Genomic DNA, 23,838 nt, shown 5'->3' on the forward strand with positions numbered 1-23,838 from the left:
CTAAATATCTATTAACCTTGTATTAGATTCTCAATAAGTAACAAAAACTTATGACTTTTATTACATTAAATAAAATGTTTAGATAACTGCAATTGTTTTCTTATGTTATCATGATAAATGCTGCTTAAAACTGCCTGCACTGTAATTAAAAAACTTGCAGTAATTTACTATCTCAAATCATTTCCGAAATTTGCGATACAGTTTGCATTCCCCTTTGTCCCTTTATTTTATGTTACAAAACAAAGAAAACTTTTTTAGTGTAACGTTGATTAAAATAAATTAGCGCAATTTTGCTAAAAATATTTTCATAATCTCGAGCTTATTTAAAAGCGAAACACTTTCGTCGTTTCCCCATAAAGGCACCAGCGCACCCCCGGTTTTTAGGTTAATGTCTGCAATAAACCCTGTTCACCTTTGCGTACGTCAGGTATATTAGAAACACTAATTAAAGTTAATTGAACGGCGGAAAATTAATGTGACGTTGTCCGACGATGCTTCTTCATGAATACGTAAAGGAAACTTTAATAATAATATCTAATTGTAAGTGAGATTTTCTGTTCTAATTTTGGATCCTGAAATTACAATCTCACACATGTAATATGCCAAGTGCTTTCTTTATTTTAGTTTTAATTATGTAACCATGAAAATGTGAACTGGACCTAGTTTTAGATATTTGCATATTAATCTACTTATTTAAACTATTTTAACTTGAAAAGTTCAAGTTCAAGCCTTTCCATTGTGAATATTGTAGTTGTTCCTGGAAGGTAACGATTAGATGCTTTTAGTAAATTTGATATGCTTCGACTCATTAAACTTCCGTTTCCTCTATAATTCTAAAAAAGTACAGCATTACAATATACCACAGCCTGGTACATATTGTTAAATCTCAACTTTATACAAAAGTTTTCTTCCGCTGATCGGTTTTGTGTGAGTTTCTATTTACCTTTTCGAAGTGCAAAACTACTGCATTATACAGTAATTACTAAAATGTAATCAATAGACACCGTGTCACAAAATAAAAATTCATGCACCATCATCATTACCATTAATATAATTAAGCAAAACTTTTGTTCTGCGTTAGTAAAAATTCGATTATTTTTTGTTTTGTTTTCAATACTGATTCTGGGTTCATAGTCCCAAGAACGACTAGTTTTTGGGTAAAAAACGGACTATAATAAATAACGTATGCCTGGGGCCCCAAATATTTGTCCTTGCCTTCAAATAGAGTCAATTTAAATTTATATGATATAAGCACGGCAGGGTGTCGTAAGACGGCATTACCTTTGACGAAATATGATTCATAATTTCGGGTTCTTTACAACCGATTAGCAAATTTGGACTAGCAAAATTTTCCTCCTTAGGGTGGTTCAAACCAATTTACATTTACACTGTAAAAGCGCGGTAGGGTGTCATAAGGTGATATATTTTGACAGAAATGAGTTTCTGCGAAACCGAAGAAAATGATTTATAATTTCGAGTCAAATTTAGTAGAGCAAAATTTTATAGTTTCTTATATTTTTTTTTATGAAAAGATGCCCCAAAAAAAAAACTTATAACCCGCCTCTGATAATTCAGATAGTCATCTGTTTACGTAACAGAAGTTTCATCCTACATTCGATTGTTTTTCGCCTATTGTTTTAAGATTCTTGTCTTGTGGTCAGAATTTCCGTTGTTTTAGGCGACGGTTGAATTCGAAGTACTCTATATTACCCCCGACGGTTCAAATGTTTCCTTTACGGACAGCGCACAAGCTTACGATATGTTTCCGGATGACCAACAAATGCTTATCGATATCGAACAGAATATCGCTAACATAGAAAGAAGCATTTCCGACAATAAACAGGAAAGGATTCAAGTAACAACCAAAAGCCGCAGAGCCGTGTTGGAAAGGGCAATAACGTTCAGCGCTTCGGCAAAATCCACAGGTACAGGTACCCTCCAATTCCATAACAATTTCAATACAATAAGGTTCGCCTTTCGTCTTTGGGTCATGAGATTTCAAACTAGCTATACATCTTCGGCGAAGAAGTTACTACAATGTACAGTCTACCACAAAGAAAACGCAACATAACATAATTAAACCAAACATAACCTAATAATTCTTATACTAAGCCGCGAGTAATTTGTTAATGTTGATCTGTGTAATTCCAAATTTTATCTGCATAAGAAACGATAAAAAAGATTTATCATCTAGTCATACATTTTAGTACATTCGAACTTGCACAAGTTAAGGGGATGTTCAATTGTTCACCCAACCTCCCCCTATACCGCAGGATGCTAAACCTTAACCAAGTAACATAAACCAAATAAAAAAAGAAGTTTAAATGTTTAAACAATATAAATTTTATTCATATATCCAAAATTGAGTGGAATCGTATAGAAAGCTCTAGCAAAATTTCTTCCACAACAATATTCAAGCAATATGATATCTTGGGTTACACAAAACGCTACGCATTTTCCCCTATGTGTATGTACGCCACTGGCTCCTACGCCTCTGTGTTTCAGATTCAGCGGACAAAGGTGAACGTAAGAGAAATTCAACGTTTCGAAACATGAAAAGCTTAATGCGGTTCGGAAAGCAGAGGCCTTCGAGGGAATCCGGAAGCGATGATGAAAATGCCTATCTCCTTCAAAGGCCCGATTCTGCTAAGAGCTCTCGCCATCAATCTGAATCCGAATCAGCCCCAATATCGCGGGCAGAAAGTCAAACATCCCTTGATTCTAATCTGGAAGACAGTAGCCAGTCGCAAACGTTACAACTTCAAAGGAAAACATCCAAGTAAGTTATTTACCCAAGCAAACGGTTCGTACGTAACTAGGTACATGCTAGCTAGTTTTTCTTTCTTCAATTTTGCGAGTCAGCGGAATCGTTTAATAAAAATAAACAGAGCCAAGAAAAACCATCTTCAATTATTAAGTAGGTATCTACCAATTTTGACTACTGAAAATTGAAAATAATAATCGAAAAGTTTATTATAGTTCTAAGGCAAAAATTTGAAACTCAAAATCAGCGTCGGCATTAGGGTAAGGTTGAAGGTGTCAAGCCCTAAAGGGCGCCGTGCAGCACACATAAGTAAAATGCCAAAATAAATACTTTAACGCTTTTTTAAAAGTTTTTATATTAAACTGTATTTTAGAACTAACTGACTATTCATCATCATCATAATTTCGTCAGTCCTAAGACTCGTTGGACACACACCACCACTCTTTCTTATCCTGAGCTAATCTTGGCATTTCCTTAAAACTAGAATATTCCACATCCTTAACTATTTGCGAATAGTAATCTAATCTTTGTTTACCTCTACCCCTCCTAACTCCCGTTTCTGCCTCTAATATGTCTCTGACTAGACCTTCATTCCTGAGAAGGTGTCCTACTAACCTATCTCGCCTATTTCTTATTGACTTCCGTAGAGTCCTCTGTTCTCCTATTCCTTCTAATATCTCTTCATTTATACACTTCTCTATCCACATTTCGAACGCATCTTTTCTTTTCCGCCGCGCCCACTGTCCATGTTTCGCACCCGTACAGCGCTGCGCTTCAAACATACACCTTTAACAACCTTTTTCAAATTTCTAAATTATCCGTTCGCGAGCATAGAAGTGACTTCTTTTTATTCAAGACGACTCGACCCTGCGCTATCATCCGCTTCATATCCCTACTGCTCCTTCCGTCCTGACTTATCTGACTTTCTAGATACCTAAAATAAGCCTATCTTTATGTTTGCTCCTTCCCTACCTTTTCTTCCCCTGCATACCAGCATTTTTGATTTATTTTTGTTTATTTTCATACAGTACTGTTTTGACTATTAAAACGTTTAATTAAAATATGAAAGGATTCGTTAGGATTAGCAAGGATGTTTTCTTTTAATAAGAAGTTTGGCGTGTAGGTACCTATTTGTAGCATATATATATACATACAATGAGATGTACAGTTTTAATGTTAGACGTCTACACAATCGATCATAAAATTATTGAAAATGGCGTCAAAATTAAAATATAAATGTACCATCAATACTGGTACCCATCGTCAAAATTTGGACAGATACAGCTAGATTAATAAATAAATTGATATTTCTTTTTAAAACCTCGAAAACATTGACTTTATAATTACCCAGGGGCGTCATAAGGACTAAGGCCGGCGCAGCTCAAAACTAAAGCTCAAATTGTTATCTGACTCTACCATCATCTATCTCAGTTGTAAAAGAATCCATAATATCTCAGATACAACAAACTGACTGACGATGAATAGGTACCAAGTTGTGAAAGTTATGAACGCACTGAAGTAATACACTTTAAGTTATGTGCACGTAGAGTGAGAAAATTCCCGTGGCCCCACGGGAATGCGAAGAGCGGGTTTCAGAAAGCCACAGTTCCGATATCCCGTATTTCATGCTGATACAGGCAGACACTATAAAAGGCTGCGCTAGGCGTCCCACCAATTTATGCAATATAACTCTATTGATCCTTTGCAATTCATTGCAGCCTATATATTCACCTACATATACATACGTATGTACATACATACATCATATGAAAGGTGAAATAGCTTCCGGTTCTAGTAAATTATACGCAATATTTTCTCTTATATTAAAGTCATCAGGGTCAGACCCGAAAGGAAATTTCGGAAATACTAAAATTACGGGTTTTACAATCAAATATTAAGGGTTCATAGCTTATAGTTGATGTTTATTGACTTTTTACAAATTTTATTTTTTATTTTTAAGGTGTATTATTGTTACGATTTTCGCTTTTATAAAATAGACTTAAATAATAGGATAGAATCAAAAACTTAGGAAGAAATATCAAACTCACATTAGTTTCAATGTTGGAAAAGCTCAGGTGCCTCTTCAATACAATTAAAATAAACAATTTCCGTGGGATATCGCTGATTGTTTGTTATATTTAATAGGACACGGAAAACCCTAAAAACTCCCGAGCAAAAATCCATACTGGTAAATGTTTGTACCGATAGTAAAAGTATTAAGGAATTTGGTGTGACCCAAAATATTCAATATACGAGGGTGGATTGATAAGTTTCCGGCCTGACCAAGAAAAACAAGGTTTTTAAAAATTTTTTTTTTTTATTTCTCAACATAATCTCCTCCAAGGCTGATACATTTCTCATAGCGGTGTTCCAGTCTATTAATGCCATCTCTATAGACTGATTCGTCAAGCTCCTCAAAATAACCATTTACAGCTTCGATTACTTCTTCATTGTCCGCAAATCTCTTACCGCCAAGCCATTTTTTGAGATTAGGGAACAGAAAATAGTCACTCGGGGCTAGGTCTGGAGAGTAAGGAGGGTGCGGCATCAATTCAAACTTTAGATCGTTGATTTTAGCCGTCGCAACGATTGACGTGTGCGCTGGTGCGTTATCGTGATGAAACAAGATTTTTTTCTTCGCCAGATGAGGTCGTTTAATTTTCACCTCGTGGCTCAAACGTTGCAATAAGTCTGCGTAGTATTGACCAGTGATAGTATTACCCTTTGCAAGGTAATCAATGTATATAATACCTCTTGCATCCCAAAAAACAGTAGCCATAACCTTGTTCGCCGAAAAAATTGTTTTTGCCTTCTTTGGAGTTGGTTCCCCTGGTCCAATCCACTGTTTAGACTGTTCTTTGGTTTCAGGAGTGTAGTGGTGGACCCACGTTTCGTCAACGGTTACGAATCGACGCAAAAATTCGCTTGGATTACGCTTATACAATGACAAATTTGCGGTAGAAATGTTTTTTCGAATCAATTTTTGGTCGACTGTTAGCAAACGCGGCACCCATCTTGCACAGAGCTTTTCCATATGCAAATGTTGGTGCAAAATATGTTGCACACGTTCATATGACATCTTACAGGTCTCAGCTATCTCACGCACTTTCAATCTGCGGTCTCCCAGCACTATTTGATGAATTTTTTCGATCATATCTGGAGTTGTGACCTCAACGGGGCGTCCTGAGCGAGGCCCATCAGAGGTGCTCACACGACCCTTTTTAAACTCGGAAACCCACTGCTTAACGGTTGAATATGACGGGGAGGATGTCCCCAGTGTTGAGTCCATCTCTTTTTTAATTTCCTTCGGCGTTAACCCCTTCAAATAAAAGTATTTGATGACAGCACGATTTTCCTGCTTTTCCATTTTTACGAAAACCACAGAGGCGTCTTGTTCAGCGTGCTGTCAAACCTACACTAGCAAGGAGATCGGGCTGAAACTATAGCTACAAGCTATCCAAGGATGGTACTATAGAATGTCACCTCAAGGTAGGCCTAGTGGCGTCATCTCTTGGTTAGGCCGGAAACTTATCAATCCACCCTCGTAGTGTTGCTATTGTCGATAACTTAAATGCAATCTTTCAATAATTGTACATAAGTTGTACTGTATTATTGATATAAATGTTACCGGAAATATATAAAAGCTAGGAATTGTGTACAATTACAGCGTTATATCTATTTCAATCACAGAAAGCATTAGTTTTATACATTTCCTAGTTCAAATTCGGAATTTCATACAATTCCTAGGAAATGTATACATTTCCCAGGATTTATGTGTATTAAAAAATATTTGAAGCAATTTTATACATTTCCTAAATAGCCTAAATAGATTTCAGACATTTCCGGTAACATATACACATCAGGAAATCTATATTATTTAAATTAATTTTGATAAAAACTGCAACGATCTTGTTTGTTTTTTCTTTCCATTCGTCATTACAGAATAAAATCGGAAATTGCAAACGCAGAGCAGTCAGCGTTAAAAGCTCAAGATTTCCAGGTTTGCATTACAATAATTGAAGCGCGTCAGTTGGCAGGACTTAATATGGATCCAGTGGTGTGCATTCAAATTGGCGACCAAAGAAAGTACACGAGCGTCAAGGAGAGTACGAATTGCCCGTATTACAATGAAGTAAGCATTTAATTGGTTAATTTACGGAAAGTTTTAAGCCGCTACAAATACCCTAACAATAGTGGTAGGCATTAGTGAAGCTTATAGGAACATGTTACTCGTTAAACGAGAGCAGATGAAGTCGACATGTACTTCGGTTTTTTCTTTTTCCTATAGGATCTCTTTAAGTCCTTCTCTCTAGTACTCTTAGACACAGGAGTGCAATTTTATTTTTTAAAACGACTTGAACAAAATAATTATTCACGGTATAATTAGTGGCTTGTTGCCAACGTTGTCAACCTTAAATAAGCTCATGGGTTTTATGTGGCTATAAGGATATATCTTATTGAGAAACTTTCCAATCCATAGTAAAAACCTAAGAGGTTTTAGTTTGCTTTTCAGCGAACAGCAAATTATCTACCTTCAATGTAAAGCAATTTTTTTAAAGCAACAAGAACCATATTTTTTATTAGTTATAAATAAAAAATCAAAGTCAATGGGGTGAAAGTTTTTACTTATCGATACCACACCAACGTTTCGCCTGTAGGTATGGAGGCTTCTTCAAAAGCAACTAATAATAAAAATCGACTTCTAGACCTACCAGGTTTCCAGGTCAGTTAGTACCTCCCGAGATAAAAATGTTCAGTCTCTCAGAGTCTCTGAAAGCGAGACTCGAGTCTCTCTGGTGTCGCTAAGGAGAGACTGTCGAGAGACTGTCAAAAAAACTGTTTAGCGTCTCTGAAAGAGAGACTCGAGCCGCTCATAGAGAGATCCTCATTTAGTATCCAATCTCTGAACGAGAGAATCGAATCTCTGAACGGGAGACTCGAATCTCTGAACGAGAGACTCGAATCTCTGAATTAACAATTTTATCGTTCGAGTTTTTCATACAGAGCCTGTGAGAGATCCATAAAAACACCTAGGCAATAACTGAGAGACTGTGAGAGACGCTCTCAGAGACGCTAAAAGACTCCGAAAGACTCTGAGAGACTGAAGAGAGACTGAGAATTTTTTCCTAGGGCTTTTCTTTAAGTTTTAATGTACACATTACAGTATTTCTTATTGGACCGCTAATAAAATTTTGTGTATGTACAATATTTTAACAATCCCATGAATCTACATGAGGTTCGGGAAATGTCAGAAGAAAAATCCGACAAAAAGTTACACATACTGATGTTACCTGAAAATATACGGTTTCTAAAGGATTTTTCTCGTCCCCGGAAATGACAAATAGGTGAAGGATATTGATTTATAACATCTTAAATAAATCGCAAATGTGAAAAGCAAAATGCTGCAAAACCTCACATACGTATGTATGTATGAAATAACTCTCACCTCTGATATGAGATTTTGATAAAAGAAAATGTCTATTTTTATACCGTAGATAGGTTTCTGAAAAATTCACAATACAATTCTTAATAATGCTTACTTGACTTATCTATCTTTCCCTAACTAAAACTTTAGAATAAGATAAAATCACGTAGAATGTGTAAAAAATTCTTACAAAACTGATGTATAGTCTAAATACAAAATCAATATACTTTCAGGCTTCAGATTTGTGTTCTTTCTTTTTTTACAGTATTTTGTGTTTGACTTCCATATGCCTCCACAAAATCTTTTCGACAAAATCATCACACTGTCGGTAAGTAAAATATTTCTTATAATCCTTATTATATGTATTTTCAAGAATGAAATAACTTCGAAAATTAATTTTTACAAATAAAATAATTCGAAGTGGTCTGTATTCTGTCGAAACTGCCAGACGCGGATCGCGATTTCGATCTTTCGCAGATAGCTCCGACAGAACACAGACTAACTTTTACCTGCTGTCTTAACAGCGTGTTTTAGAAAATACCACAAATGGCGCGGTAAACGCCATCTGTAGTACGATGCTACATTTTAGGATTACGTATTTTCCCATTGTTCCTGCAAAGTAAATTGCAAAATAAAAAAGATAAAATTATGCTTAGCTTATTTGAGATGTAAAACTTTCGCAGGATTTGTTTTATAGGTTTTACAATCTAGATCATTTTTGCGTACTGGTTTGGCAGTAGGCTCCTTCAAACTAGACATCAGGACTGTATATGATGCACCCGGTACATATTTGGTTAAAACCTTGTATATATAGAGAATGTCTATCAAACCCGTTTCACATCCTGTTTCCCTTTGAAACATTCTAAAATTGATTCCCATTCTTATTGACTGCAGTGGTTGTCGAAATGAAACATTTTTTACGAGTTTGTTTATTATTTGCGATTCGATATCGTTTTAAAAGGACACAGGAATGTGAAAAGGGAAATTTCTGTTCGAGCATAACATGAAAGCATTGTCGTTTGTTATTTTATATGTATACAGTAGAATCCGCTTATAATGACATCGAAGGGAAATGACAAATACGTCATACTAAGCGGGCGTCATACAAAGCATAGTCTTAGAAAATATACAACTTTCTATTTTGGTTAGTTATTTAATTTAATAGAGAGAAAATTTACAAATTGTATATATTTATTAACAGAAAAAGAAAAAGAACGATGAATTGTAATATCAATATACATAAAAAGGGTCGGAAAATGAGTGAAAATGTTATTATTAATCATTTGAGTCACTATAGTCGGATATGATTTCTTGAGAACCAGTCATAATAAACGATATGTCATTTTAAACGGAGTCATTATATCCAAATTTTCCTATAGAGAATTTAATATGAAAACCACACTTAACATTGCAATTACATCATATTAAGCGGTTGATCAATATAGGCAGAGTCATAATAACCGAATTCCACTGTATATTCAGTAACAAACGTTGCATGATAACTGGCTCTTTAAATCTTCAACTTTCTTCCTTTCTATTGCTAACAGGTGCTACAATCTCGCAATTTTCTGAGGACTAACAAATTACTGGGCAGTTTCAAGCTTGATATTGCTACGGTGTTTTCGCAGCCAGGTAGGGAATAAATGGAAAATGTTATCCAAATCTCTTTGCAAAATATGAAACCTCAAAGTCTACCTACATTTACTGCATCAATCGATAATGAAAAAAAAAGTTATTTGCTCTATTTATTACCAAATTGTTTCAATTATTATCGGAGAACATCATCTTAAAATTCTGCAAATCACCTACTGATGGTGTAATTTTTTTACAGTATAAAGTACACTACCAGCTAATAAAATAATTAGTGCTTATTATACCATGCTACCTGCTTTTGTGCTAAAAACTCTATACCTCTCTATACTGTATTATCAATTGCATGATCATTTTTCTCTGTCATAAGTACCTAATAAACCTTCTTTTGTCTATATTGTGCACCATTAGATACTGCTAGAATAGCGTAGTGTTTCCTTTAAATTTTTAAACCAGTTTCATTGTATATTACCCAAAGTTACCTCGGCATCGCGAGTTAACTAAGATTAATAACGTATCTCCCTCTAGTTACCCTACAACATAGCCATTTCATTCAAATTTTATGGCGGATTTAAGACAGTCTAAAACCAGATAATCCGAAAATGTTTTAATGTAAATTTATGGTAACAATAATATTTAAAGAGAACGCATGGTGACTACTTCGTACGCGAGAATATAAGTATTTAATTTCTTAACAAGTCTACTCTATAAAAAGTTTACCTCAACACCTTAACCTTTAGTTTTATTCATAAATATGGAAAATATAAACAAGACTTACTGTATTGGCAATGCCCCTAAACTGCGAAATTTTAGTACTCCTAAGTGCTTTTGATCCATGAAATTCCAAATTGATCATGTAACACTACACAAGCATCCATTAGGTATTAATTCACTCAAAATTTAATTGTGATGGTGTTAACCTTTCCAATTATTCTAGTTTAAATTTGTCTACGTAAAATATTTATATTTATTAATTTAGTTGAAGAAATAACGCAAATTTAGTTTTGTCGTACACGTTAAACCGAGCTAAAACAACTTGTTAAACGTAGAAATCAACAACTGAATGTGCTTACGCGTAGATACTAAACCACAAGCCTGATAATGATGACCTAAAAGAGACAAAGAAACGATAACATCATTCGTCATAAACGTTAAACACAGATGTGAAAAAGGATTGCTGTAAAGCTTATGAAATAGAAAATGCAAAATATAAAACGACTTTCTATTTAAAATACCTAGTATATCCTTACTGTATGTATATAAAAATGCATTTGAACTATCAAGTACCTAATGCAAAATTGTCGTACTTTATAAATAATTTTTAAAATAAAATGCTTTTTTATCAAGATTGTTGTTCATTAATAAAATTGTTCAATTGTTTGATGTGAAATTCATGCAAGATTTATACCGGAAAATTCGGGTAGTTCGGTTTATGAAATCACAATTTTTATACAGAAAAGGCAAGCAGTAAGAAAGAATTTTTTAAAATTCACCCCTTTTAGAGGTGAAAAAGGAATTCAAAGTTTGAGTATAAACTATAAGCCACGATGAAAATGGAACTTGTTAGGGGTCAGTGTAATTAAAAAATTGTACATTAGTACAAATGACTTCATTTACTTCTCTATCATATAAATTAAAGAAGCTTTTTATCTTTGTTAATATTTATAAAGTACTTTGCGCAAAATTCTTCATTTAATTAAGCTAGAAGCTACTAAAACAAACTTCACTGGTGCATATCTAATAAAAATTCATTTTTCGATATAACGGAGAAAATGGAAAATGAAAGTTTATCTAAATATTAAAGCGATATTTACAATTTATCCCACTATCCCGTTGCTTCGTAAACAAAAATAATAAAAATTACAATTTGGACCCGAATTTGTACAAATAAAATTCCAGCAAAGATAAATATACTAGGTATTTTAGTTGATATTACAAATTTAATTGTAATAATTAAGAAACTTGAAATAATTTTTAAAGAAACATGTCAAAATTGAGATTATTACAAGTTACCTAATAAATTTTACTATTTCTACAGAAAGTTCAGTCATTTACAATCGAAAATTGTAATTTTTGTGTTGTCATAAAATTTATTAATTTTGTCGTTGTAGGTAAGGACATATCTGTTATATAAAAAAATTTCAAAGAAAGAAACTACAAGCTTCCTTATTATCTTCTAACATTTATATAATTTCCAATTCATAGTAATGTAATGTAATCGAAAATTAAAATTTTCTTAGAAAAACCGTACCATATTTTTACCGGGAAAACATCATCCAGAATGAAACAATTATTTCGCATTTATACCCGGAAAACAGAAAACAAGGATGATTTATACAGAATAGAGTTATATTGTTACTCGTGACAATGCCATTCGTCAACAATAGACTGCAATTTGCTAATTTTTACTGTCATAATTGTTTGTCTACTACATTCTACTGCACAAGCTTTGTTTGTTTTTCATTCCCATCTGCGTACGTATACGCCTATGGATAACACTGTCGAAGTTAAACACAGCAAACTGGAGCGAATAGCTCCAAGTCATGAAATTAATTAACAAGGACGCGTTGCTGTTCAATTCTGCTGATTAAAAAAAAATTAATGGAACAATCGAAAATATGAACCTACTTTTGTTAGTTATATCTAACACATTTACCGGCTTTAGTTACATACAAATTTTTGTTGGAAGGATAAATTTTAATCGAAACTATATATAATATAGGAACATTTGAGTCACTATAGCCGGATACGATTTCTTGAGGATCAGTCATAATAAACGATATGTCATTTTAAACGGAGTCATTATATCCAAATTTTCCTATAGAGAATTTAATATGAAAACCACACTTAACATTGCAATTACATCATATTAAGCGGTTGATCAATATAGGCAGAGTCATAATAACCGAATTCCACTGTATATTCAGTAACAAACGTTGCATGATAACTGGCTCTTTAAATCTTCAACTTTCTTCCTTTCTATTGCNTTACCGGCTTTAGTTACATACAAATTTTTGTTGGAAGGATAAATTTTAATCGAAACTATATATAATATAGGAACATTTTTTACATACTAAGTGGTTTTTTAGCAGAAAGCACAAAGAGAAACGCTGCTAGTAGTCATTATTGAAATGTGCATGCAGCAAACTTGAACTAAGCCACATCGCAACACTTTTGCCCCAGTAAAATCATTTAATCTTCTAAACTGCATGAATAATTCATTCAAAATATTGCGGCTGTATTGTTGAACTAACAAACTTGTGTGCTGCATTACGTGCAAGCTAATTTATATTTATTTTCTCCTTTCAAAATATGTCAAGTAGTACAAATTGCAACCGAAGAAATTTGTTTTTGTTCTAGGTTCGACAAAATATAAAGAAAATTAAACAAATGGACATCTTTTTCTTTTACAATATTTCAATGAAGATTTTCCAAAATTTTTAAAGTAAATTTAACACAAAACGGGTTTAATAATTGTATGTTTACCTAAGACTTATAGTCGTCGTAAGATCATCAGTCTTAAGACTAATTGGACACCCACCTCCACTCTTTCCTACCCTGAGCTAATTTTTGCATTTTCGCATTTCCCTAAAACTAGAACATCCCACATCCTTAACCATTTGTGAACAGTAATCTAACCTAAGTCTACCTCTACCCCTCCAAACTCCCATTTCTGCCTCTTATATGTCTCTGACTAGACCTTCATGCCTAGGAAGGTGTCCTACCAACCTATCTCGCCTAATTCTTATTGACTTCCATAGAGTCCTCTGTTCTCCTAATCTTTCTAATACCTCTTCATTTCTAACCTTCTCTATCTACGGTATCCTCATCATTCGCCGGTAACACCACGTTTCGAAAGCTTTTAACCTTTTCTTTTCCGCCGCGCCCACCGTCCATGTTTCGCACCCGTACAGCGCCGCGCTCCAAACATACACCTTTAACAGTCTTTTCGAATTTCTCAATTAATCGTTCGAGAGCATAGAGCTGATTTCTTTTTATTGAAGGCGACTGGACTCTGCCCTATCCCCTGCTTTATATCCTTATTACTCCTTCCGTCCTGACTTATCAGACTTCCTAGATGCCGAAAATCAGTCAATTCTTCTAATTTTTCGTCTCCTATCTTTATATTCGCTCTTTCTCTACTTTTTCTTCCCTTGCAAGACTTCTATCTTTCTATTGCATGAATATTCGTACATATACATAGTACAATGTTATAAATATTACTGAGGACTTCTACAACTTCCACCCACAAAACAGACAGGATTATTTCGGATCAAAAAATATAATTGAAATCAAGAGAATCAATAAATTAATCTGCTCGGGTGATTGTAGAAGTTTTTAAGATTTGCTTTCGTTTTCGGACATATATGCTACCACAAAAACTTTTTAAATTACGTCACATACAGATCATCAGTTTTACCACAAATGGGCTCTTTTGACCGACCCTGACGATATTTCTGCGGGCCCCAAAGGATACCTCAAATGCGACATCAGTGTTATCGGAAAAGGCGATACCGTGAAAGTTCCACCTAAAAGCGAAAAGGACGAAGACGACATTGAAGCGTAAGTCAGCTGAAAATCCTTGTTCTTCTTCTTCTTATGTTACGAGGATTAGGTAATTCTTTTACCAAAAATAACATCGTTCAATAATAATAACGTGCTACATTATCATATGCATAATATACCACAGCATAAATATGCTATACAACACCCAATCCATCATAAAAATAATAAAATTTCCGTAATTCAATTTGTGTTCTCTTCGTAAAAATTGTTTTATAAATGTCTCACAATCACTTATGGTACCTATTTTTATGCTTTACCTGCAAATATGGAGCCTACCTACCAGAAACAAATCATTCTACTTATTCAAGCGATTATTCTGCTTACTTTAATGGAATAGTTTTTGATATGAGATAATATCAGTAGGTAGCTATTGCAAGGTGAAAAGTAAATAGGTGAAGTGGCAGTAAAAAAAAACAATTTGCTGTTTAATGCTACGTTATTAACAAGAAAACCGTGACTGAATTGTTAAGTACGTAGAAGAAATTGATTATGAATTTACATTAGAAACGAAATTACTAAAAGCAAATTGCTAAAAATAGCACTTTTTACTTTTTTTTCTGTAACGTAAGTAACACGCAAAAGAAGTGTAAATATTAAAATCTGTAGGTAGATACCTAGACCTACAAAAATTTTTCTTTAAATAGACTCGCAAAGATTTGAGGAAAAGTAAATTTTAATATTATTACTTATTTTTTATTTCTTCTAAAAATCGTTTAAGTCCTTATTATGTGCCACAGGTGATAATAATAGCAAACTTTACCAATTTAAAGGGAAATGGGAACTAGACGTAGCAACTGGGAACGCTCCGAAAAACTTTAAATGGATTTTATACAGAGCATTAAATTTTCCTTAACTTATTATTACAAAGTCAAAGGTTGACTTAAAAGCACAAAGTTCGCCCGGAACATTACGTCATTATTTTTAAATGATATACAAGCGCCTTTTTTTTAATGCCTAATATTAATTTGAAAATTCATTCTCAATTTTATCAGATGGGCCGTTTTGACCGTCACTAACAATATTTCTTCGGATTCGAAAAGATTCCGGGTACAATTCCCGGCGAGGGCGTGACATCAGCCACAAAAAACTTTTTTTATCATTAATTTGGAGAATTGAATTTTCAAATTAATATTTAATGTTAACCACTGGGAATGTCAATGTGTATTATACCTGATACGTACTCAATACTCAATAAATTTTTACGTAATTATACGTGTGTTTCTTAAATTAATTTAGAAATCTTCTTCTGCCGGACGGAGTTCCAATAGATCGTCAAAGGGCGCGCTTCATATTAAAAATATACAGGGCGGATGGCTTACCGAAAATGAATTCTTCATTGATGGCCAATGTCAAAAAAGCGTTCACTGGAGAAATAAATGACCTCGTTAGTCCATTCGTTCAAGTTTCATTTGCTGGACTTACGGTAGGTGAAGTACGGGGATGTTCAAATTTAAACCGGATACTCCAGATATATCTGTAACAAAAAAAATACCAATTTCAAGTCTAAGATTTTTATGGTAGGTGAAGATATGGTCTAGAAAGTGATGCAAGCAGAAGAGTGACCGAAATTAAGAAGTTTTTAGGAGCTAATTTAGTGCCAAGATAGAAAATTAGGGTCTCATTACTGGCTTTACATGAAGCTAGCACGATAGCATTCAATAATGAATATCTTTGATAATTTATGAGCTCCTAATTTTTTACCATAAGAAGTCCCTCATTTCGGCATTTAGAAATTTATTTCGGCTACTTTATTGTAACAGTTTTTCGGCCACAAGTTATGGTGCTGAAGCCCTTAACAATGCCCATGTTCCCATCGATACCGTCAGGTGAGAGCTACAACTACTGTTGTCAGTTATATTCTGATAAGAGAAGACGTTACCAATGAAGAAGATCAATTTTGGTAGTCTCAACTATAGAAAAGTAAAACAGTTATTTTATGTACTTCCAATAAATTATGAAAAATGGAGCTCGGTTTAAATTTGGACGTCCCCATGTAATAATTCTATATGTAGAAGCATGATAATGGCTGCCTTGTTTTCTTCAGGGTAAAACGAGTGTAAAAAAGAACAGTTATTCTCCAGTTTGGAACGAACAATTAGTCTTCACCGAAATGTTTCCTCCCTTGTGTCAACGAATAAAAATTCAATTGCGCGATTACGATCCCGTCAATCCGAAAATTATAGGGACCCATTACCTAGACCTGAAGACAATAGCTAATGACGGAGAGAAGGGTGAGATTGTCAGGTAGTGAAATAGTGTTCTGGAAGTTATATTTCTCTCCAATTTCCATGTTTATAGGCTTTCTTCCTACCTTCGGTCCCTCCTTCATACACCTGTACGGCTCCACGAGAGATTACAGCATCATAGATGAACATTATAATCTCAACATCGGATTAGGGGAAGGTGTCTCGTACAGAGCAAGACTCTTCATTGCTTTGAGAACCGAAATAACTGACACGATCGATTTTTCTCCTTCGAAAGTCGAATTGGAACCAACAACATCGGTTTCTGAATCTGCGTATGGAAAGTACGACGAATTCTTCCTGTTCGCATCGATTCTAGAAGCCACAATGATAGACAAGAAAATCGGGGAGAAACCAGTGTATTTCGAAATCAGTATTGGAAATGCCGGAAACGTAATTGATGGCCAAAACGAATCGTACAACGCCGAAATTAACATTTCTGACCAAGAGGAAATTGGTAAGAATTAATAATAGCAAACGGTTTTCTTGTTGAGGAGCAAATTATTTTAGAATCAGTGGTTAGTGATGGTGGTTCTTGGCAAAGCACAACATCTCCCACAAAACCCATGACCCATGATCGACTGTATTACTTCCTTCCTTACTGGGATGACAAGCCTTGCATGCATGTCCGATCTATTTGGCCCGACCATCGAAGAAGAATGTACAACACCAACATCATTGTCAAAATAGTCGAAAAACTGGTAAAATAAAATATTAGAACCAATAATCTCGTATTACAAAATGCTTTATAGGAAGAAGGGTTACTAGAGGTTCATTCAATGATTGAAGCCGAAAACCCGAATACTGAAACTCGTTTGAAGCAAGTTCTAGACGAACTTTCTATGGGCTGCAACAAATACGTTTCTATCACGAAAGGGTCGTCTTCGGCACCGGGAAACGGAAAAACGAAACTGGATAAAGAATATACGAAGCTTTGTCAAAGGGAAATCGTAAGTTCAATGGCGTTCCATTTGAAAATAATGTCTAATATCAAAAACTACATTTAGGAAAATATTGGTGCTACATCTCGTAACCTAAAAGCTGTCGTTACCAAAAGTTCCATTAGAGAAAGATACAAAACGGCACAAAAATATCTGGCCAAACTAAAATTTATTATGGAAAATGTAAGTGTTAATACAATTATTACTTACGCGACAATTGAAAATAATTTCTTATTATTATTTCAGCCCCAGCATTCTTTACCTGACGTGTTTATTTGGCTAATAAGTGGTGGAAAAAGGCAAGCTTACCAAAGAATATCTGCCCGAGATATAATTTATTCAATAGTGGATGAAGAATGTGGAAAGATATGCGGGAAAGTACAAACAATGTTTCTAAAGGTCAGTAACAAAGATGAGCATTACAACACCTACCTATATGTGATTCAACATTTACTTTAGCTCCCAGGAAAAAGGAGCTCGGGACAAAGCGGTTGGACGATCCCAGCAAAACTAAACATTTACTTGTGGCTTGGGTTATTAAAACACAAAAAACATTTCTTAAGTGGCCTTATTAAAGGATACGAGATATCGAACGAAATTCGCAACGCCGAAAGACCAAAAGCATTGCCACCCACTACCATTCATTACGTAGAAAAACACGTAAAAAAATTATCCGTTCTACTTTCAAAAATGCTAACCATAAAATACTTTTTTCAGATCTTTCAACTACGATGTTACGTCTACCAAGCGAGGTCCTTGATCGGTTCAGACGCTTCAGGATTGTCTGATCCTTTTGCCCGTATAATAGCCGGAGAGTATAGTAAAACAACGCAGGTCATAGACGAGACCTTAAGTCCAACATGGGATGAGCTACTCATATTCGACGACATCCTTCTGTTTGGAGCAGCTAATGAACTCAAAGTCAATCCCATTACAATCATAATAGAGATTTACGACCAAGATAAGGTTGGAAAGGCAGAATTTATTGGTCGGGCAATCGCGAAACCACACGTCAAATTGGCCAACGAAATGTACAGCAAACCAAAATTTCCTACAAGTTTGGAATGGTTCGATTTGGCGAGAGGTAGCGACCACGCTGGTGAATTATTGGCAGCATTTGAATTAATAGAAGTGTCAAACGATGGAGACATAACGTTACCTCCCTTGCCATCCCCTAAACGCACTTTTGTCGGGGAAGAGGACCAGCAACAAAATGCAGTACCGCTTCTTCCAGTTCCTCGAGGAATTCGACCAACTTTAAGCAAATATAGGATCGAAGTGCTCTTCTGGGGTTTACGCGACCTGAAACGGGTCCATTTGTTAACCGTAGATAAACCTAGAGTAGATATCGAATGTGCTGGTCATATTCTTTATTCGTCTGTGATACAAAACGCTAAAAAGAATCCAAACTTCAGCACACCAATTAAATTTTTAGATCTAGAACTGCCAGAACAGGAACTTTACAGGCCACCGCTCACCATAAGGGCCGTGGACTGTCGAAGTTTTGGAAGATACACTTTAGTAGGTACCCATATAATAAACTCGATACAAAAATACATGTACAGCCCATCGAACAAAAAAGAACGTGAATCCGAAGACCAACAATCCATCTTCGACTTACGCACCATAGAATGCGGACCCAATTACCAACAGAACTGTTTGGGGGCGTCGTCAGATTTAGGCAGTTCCAGAGAAAGAAGCCCATTGCTTCCAAAAGACGTTGCAATAACCATCGACTACGGTACAAGTCACGTAGAGAAGAAGTCGAAATCGGAAGTCAAGAAACGAAGGAAGCACAGTGCGGAAACTGAAGGTGACGACGAAGTCGAAGGAAGAGACTGGTGGACTAAATATTTCGCGTCAGTTGAAGAAATGATAAGCGAGTGCAAGGAAGCTAGAAAGACCTGCAATCAAAACGGGAATCTTAACACTTTAACTAATGGGAATGTGGGAAGAATTAACAGCACTTTTTCCATGAATTTAGACAAAAGTCCCGAGAAGAAAATATTTGGTTTCAAAACAGCAACAAAAGTCAGTCCAAGACACGGAAAATTCAAACCTAAAAAGAAACCAGCACTTTGTAAAGTAATTATTTCAAATCCTTCACAATTAACACAGTACTCTAATTAATTTTTTTTAAGATTTATCCTTCAGAACTCGAGTGTGTTCCTGAATTTGAAGGGTTCAAGGAATGGCTCCATACATTTGAGTTGTACCGGGGTAAAAAAACCGGCGATGACACCGAAGACGAAAGCAGAATTGTTGGAGCATTTAAGGTAAGGTATAGTACATAAATGTTACAATGTTGTGATAATATTAAAAACATGTAGGGTTCCATAAAAGTTTACAAGTGGCCTCTACCAAAAGACGTAGAACATCACACAGTTATGGGGTTCGATCCCCAATACGGGTTTTTCCAAGGGGTGCCGTCAAACGAACCCATCCACGTCTTAGTAAGAGTGTACGTAGTCAAAGCGAACGACCTTCATCCCATGGATTACAATGGAAAAGCCGATCCCTACATAGTCCTTCAACTGGGATCTAAAAGAGTAAGCGACAAGGACAATTACGTATCGAAGCAGCTGAATCCGGTATTTGGAAAGTAAGTGACAAATATTCATGCATATCTTTCGAATAAGAAGAAATAAGAAAATGGATTTTGCTGTAGATGTTTCGAATTCGAAGCTACGTTCCCACAGGATTCGATGCTCACCGTTCAAATTTACGACTGGGATTTAGTCGGATCGGACGATATGATTGGAGAGACAAAGATCGATTTGGAAAACAGGTTTTATAGCAGGCACCGAGGCACCTGTGGGATTCCAGAAAAATACGAGGAGTAAATATCAGCTGCCTGACGGTAAAATGTTTATCAATGTGTTCGACACTCTCTCTTTCAGGCAAGGATACAATACGTGGAGAGATTCATTGAAACCGACGCAAATTCTATCGAAACTTTGCAAAGAAGGCAAAGTGGACCCACCTGTTTACACCGATGGTCACGTTCAAATTGGACACGTGAATTTTTCGGTCCATTTCGACGACATGGATTTCTACAGTACACCAAACGTGGAAGAGCACATGGCACTTGCAGTTTTACACAGGTGGCATGAGTTCCCAAGAATTGGGTGTCACCTGGTCCCGGAACATGTCGAAACTCGACCTTTGTACAACCCCAACAAGCCGGGGATCGAGCATGGGAAGATCGAGTTATGGGTAGACATGTTCCCCATGGACATGCCTCTTCCTGCGGCGGCCCTGGACATCTCTCCGAGGAAACCAAAGAGTTACGAAATGAGAGTGATAATATGGAACACTGACGAAGTCGTTTTGGAAGATGACGCCTTTTTTACGGGGGAGAAAATGTCCGATATTTACGTAAAAGGGTACATGCCACCTCAGAACACATAAAAATTGATAATGTTACGTATGTTTTTTTTTTCAGATGGTTGAAGAGCTCTGAAGACTGCCAATGTACAGATATTCATTACCGATCTCTAACAGGAGAGGGGAATTTCAATTGGAGATTTGTCTTCCCCTTTGATTACATGGTGGCCGAACAGAAAATAGTGATTTCGAAAAAGGAATCCCTTTTCTCATGGGACGAAACCGAATGTAAAATTCCGGCACGCATGGAGCTTCAAGTATGGGATGCAGATCATTTTTCAGCTGACGATTTCTTAGGTAAAAATGCAAACATCTACGTTTACTATTTGCGAATCGGAAACTTAACTTCTAGCAAAATTTTAGGAGCAATAACTTTGGATCTCAATAAATTTCCCCGAGGGGCAAAATCGTCGAAATTGTGCACTTTGGACATGTTGAGGAACGACGCGACCGTTCCAATGGTAAATATATTCAAACAGAAAAGGGTGAAAGGTTGGTGGCCGTTCTACGTTAAAAAAGAAAATGAAGATCTGGAACTGACGGGAAAAGTTGAGGCAGAAATACACCTGTTGACGAAAGAAGAAGCTGAGAAAAATCCGGTGGGTCTAGGAAGAAACGAACCGGAACCGCTAGATAAACCCAAGTAAGGACTTCCTTGAAATAATTAATAGTTGCAGGGATACTAACTAACCTCTTCAAACTCCATAACAATAGCAAAAAAATTACAACAGTTTATGTATCACAAACATTATTTACTCTTACTTCATACAAGACGCTTTCTTTAAAAACTAGAGGAAGGTGGTGGGATAACTTTAAAAGACCTATGGAAACTGCTGTAAATAAATATGTATTCATACTATGAAATCCTACAAATGGCGCAGTACGCGCCATCTGTAGTACAATACTACAATTACTGGAATTGAATACGCGTTCGTTGAATTTTTCCGAAATAAAGAGGATTCAGTAAACTATAAAATGATTTAGATATGTAAAAAAGTATGTAGAATCGAATGGTACCATCAGTTTTACAGTGTGACTTGAAGAAGATAGTTTCCGGCAGTGTTTTACGCCAAAATAATGAAAATTGCTTAACTCAAAAAAAAGCGCTCGTTGAATTTCTCCGAAATAAAGAGGATTCAGTAAACTATAAAAGTATTTGGATATGTAAAAAAGCATGCAGAATNGAAGCTGAGAAAAATCCGGTGGGTCTAGGAAGAAACGAACCGGAACCGCTAGATAAACCCAAGTAAGGACTTCCTTGAAATAATTAATAGTTGCAGGGATACTAACTAACCTATTCAAACTCCATAACAATAGCAAAAAAATTACAACAGTTTATGTATCACAAACATTATTTACTCTTACTTCATACAAGACGCTTTCTTTAAAAACTAGAGGAAGGTGGTGGGATAACTTTAAAAGACCTATGGAAACTGCTGTAAATAAATATGTATTTATACTATGATATCCTACAAATGGCGCAGTACGCGCCATCTGTAGTACAATACTACAATTACTGGAATTGAATACGCGTTCGTTGAATTTTTCCGAAATAAAGAGGATTCAGTAAACTATAAAAGTATTTGGATATGTAAAAAAGTATGTAGAATCCAATGGTACCATCAGTTTTACAGTGTGACTTGAGGAAGATACAATTCCCGGCGAGGGCGTGACATCAGCCACAAAAAACTTTTTTTATCATTAATTTGGAGAATTGAATTTTCAAATTAATATTTAATGTTAACCACTGGGAATGTCAATGTGTATTATACCTGATACGTACTCAATACTCAATAAATTTTTACGTAATTATACGTGTGTTTCTTAAATTAATTTAGAAATCTTCTTCTGCCGGACGGAGTTCCAATAGATCGTCAAAGGGCGCGCTTCATATTAAAAATATACAGGGCGGATGGCTTACCGAAAATGAATTCTTCATTGATGGCCAATGTCAAAAAAGCGTTCACTGGAGAAATAAATGACCTCGTTAGTCCATTCGTTCAAGTTTCATTTGCTGGACTTACGGTAGGTGAAGTACGGGGATGTTCAAATTTAAACCGGATACTCCAGATATATCTGTAACAAAAAAAATACCAATTTCAAGTCTAAGATTTTTATGGTAGGTGAAGATATGGTCTAGAAAGTGATGCAAGCAGAAGAGTGACCGAAATTAAGAAGTTTTTAGGAGCTAATTTAGTGCCAAGATAGAAAATTAGGGTCTCATTACTGGCTTTACATGAAGCTAGCACGATAGCATTCAATAATGAATATCTTTGATAATTTATGAGCTCCTAATTTTTTACCATAAGAAGTCCCTCATTTCGGCATTTAGAAATTTATTTCGGCTACTTTATTGTAACAGTTTTTCGGCCACAAGTTATGGTGCTGAAGCCCTTAACAATGCCCATGTTCCCATCGATACCGTCAGGTGAGAGCTACAACTACTGTTGTCAGTTATATTCTGATAAGAGAAGACGTTACCAATGAAGAAGATCAATTTTGGTAGTCTCAACTATAGAAAAGTAAAACAGTTATTTTATGTACTTCCAATAAATTATGAAAAATGGAGCTCGGTTTAAATTTGGACGTCCCCATGTAATAATTCTATATGTAGAAGCATGATAATGGCTGCCTTGTTTTCTTCAGGGTAAAACGAGTGTAAAAAAGAACAGTTATTCTCCAGTTTGGAACGAACAATTAGTCTTCACCGAAATGTTTCCTCCCTTGTGTCAACGAATAAAAATTCAATTGCGCGATTACGATCCCGTCAATCCGAAAATTATAGGGACCCATTACCTAGACCTGAAGACAATAGCTAATGACGGAGAGAAGGGTGAGATTGTCAGGTAGTGAAATAGTGTTCTGGAAGTTATATTTCTCTCCAATTTCCATGTTTATAGGCTTTCTTCCTACCTTCGGTCC

At 35.5% G+C, this 23,838-nt stretch overlaps 1 protein-coding gene and 1 long non-coding RNA gene across 3 annotated transcripts in view; one reads left to right on the plus strand and one right to left on the minus strand.

Moving 5' to 3' along the window:
* Positions 1-15,816, minus strand: part of LOC108744207 — a 34,889-nt gene extending 19,073 nt beyond the window's left edge. Inside the window, exon 1 of one of the 2 annotated variants that reach the window (XR_001938938.2) lies at positions 15,665-15,816. This is a non-coding gene — a long non-coding RNA (uncharacterized LOC108744207). Of the gene's footprint in view, positions 1-10,557; positions 10,956-15,664 lie in introns of those variants that run through there. The other variant, XR_003231547.1, reaches the window with a different exon arrangement.
* The window catches only part of LOC108744296 (otoferlin), a 41,289-nt gene that overhangs the window by 15,524 nt on the left and 1,927 nt on the right, over positions 1-23,838 (plus strand). The window contains exons 4-24 of the mRNA XM_025976742.1: positions 1,679-1,925; positions 2,506-2,779; positions 6,707-6,896; positions 8,455-8,517; positions 9,737-9,821; positions 14,186-14,342; positions 15,582-15,768; positions 16,390-16,576; positions 16,644-17,045; positions 17,099-17,289; positions 17,341-17,538; positions 17,596-17,712; positions 17,776-17,928; positions 17,989-18,189; positions 18,247-19,614; positions 19,671-19,805; positions 19,860-20,131; positions 20,198-20,368; positions 20,430-20,915; positions 20,975-21,213; positions 21,280-21,559. Coding sequence (XP_025832527.1) covers positions 1,679-1,925; positions 2,506-2,779; positions 6,707-6,896; positions 8,455-8,517; positions 9,737-9,821; positions 14,186-14,342; positions 15,582-15,768; positions 16,390-16,576; positions 16,644-17,045; positions 17,099-17,289; positions 17,341-17,538; positions 17,596-17,712; positions 17,776-17,928; positions 17,989-18,189; positions 18,247-19,614; positions 19,671-19,805; positions 19,860-20,131; positions 20,198-20,368; positions 20,430-20,915; positions 20,975-21,213; positions 21,280-21,559 — 5,603 coding nt within the window. The remainder of the gene's footprint in view (positions 1-1,678; positions 1,926-2,505; positions 2,780-6,706; positions 6,897-8,454; positions 8,518-9,736; positions 9,822-14,185; positions 14,343-15,581; positions 15,769-16,389; positions 16,577-16,643; positions 17,046-17,098; positions 17,290-17,340; positions 17,539-17,595; positions 17,713-17,775; positions 17,929-17,988; positions 18,190-18,246; positions 19,615-19,670; positions 19,806-19,859; positions 20,132-20,197; positions 20,369-20,429; positions 20,916-20,974; positions 21,214-21,279; positions 21,560-23,838) is intronic.

This window comes from Agrilus planipennis, unplaced genomic scaffold (genome assembly GCF_000699045.2).
Source record: "Agrilus planipennis isolate EAB-ADULT unplaced genomic scaffold, Apla_2.0 scaffold13, whole genome shotgun sequence".
Classification (NCBI taxonomy): Eukaryota; Metazoa; Arthropoda; class Insecta; order Coleoptera; family Buprestidae; genus Agrilus; species Agrilus planipennis.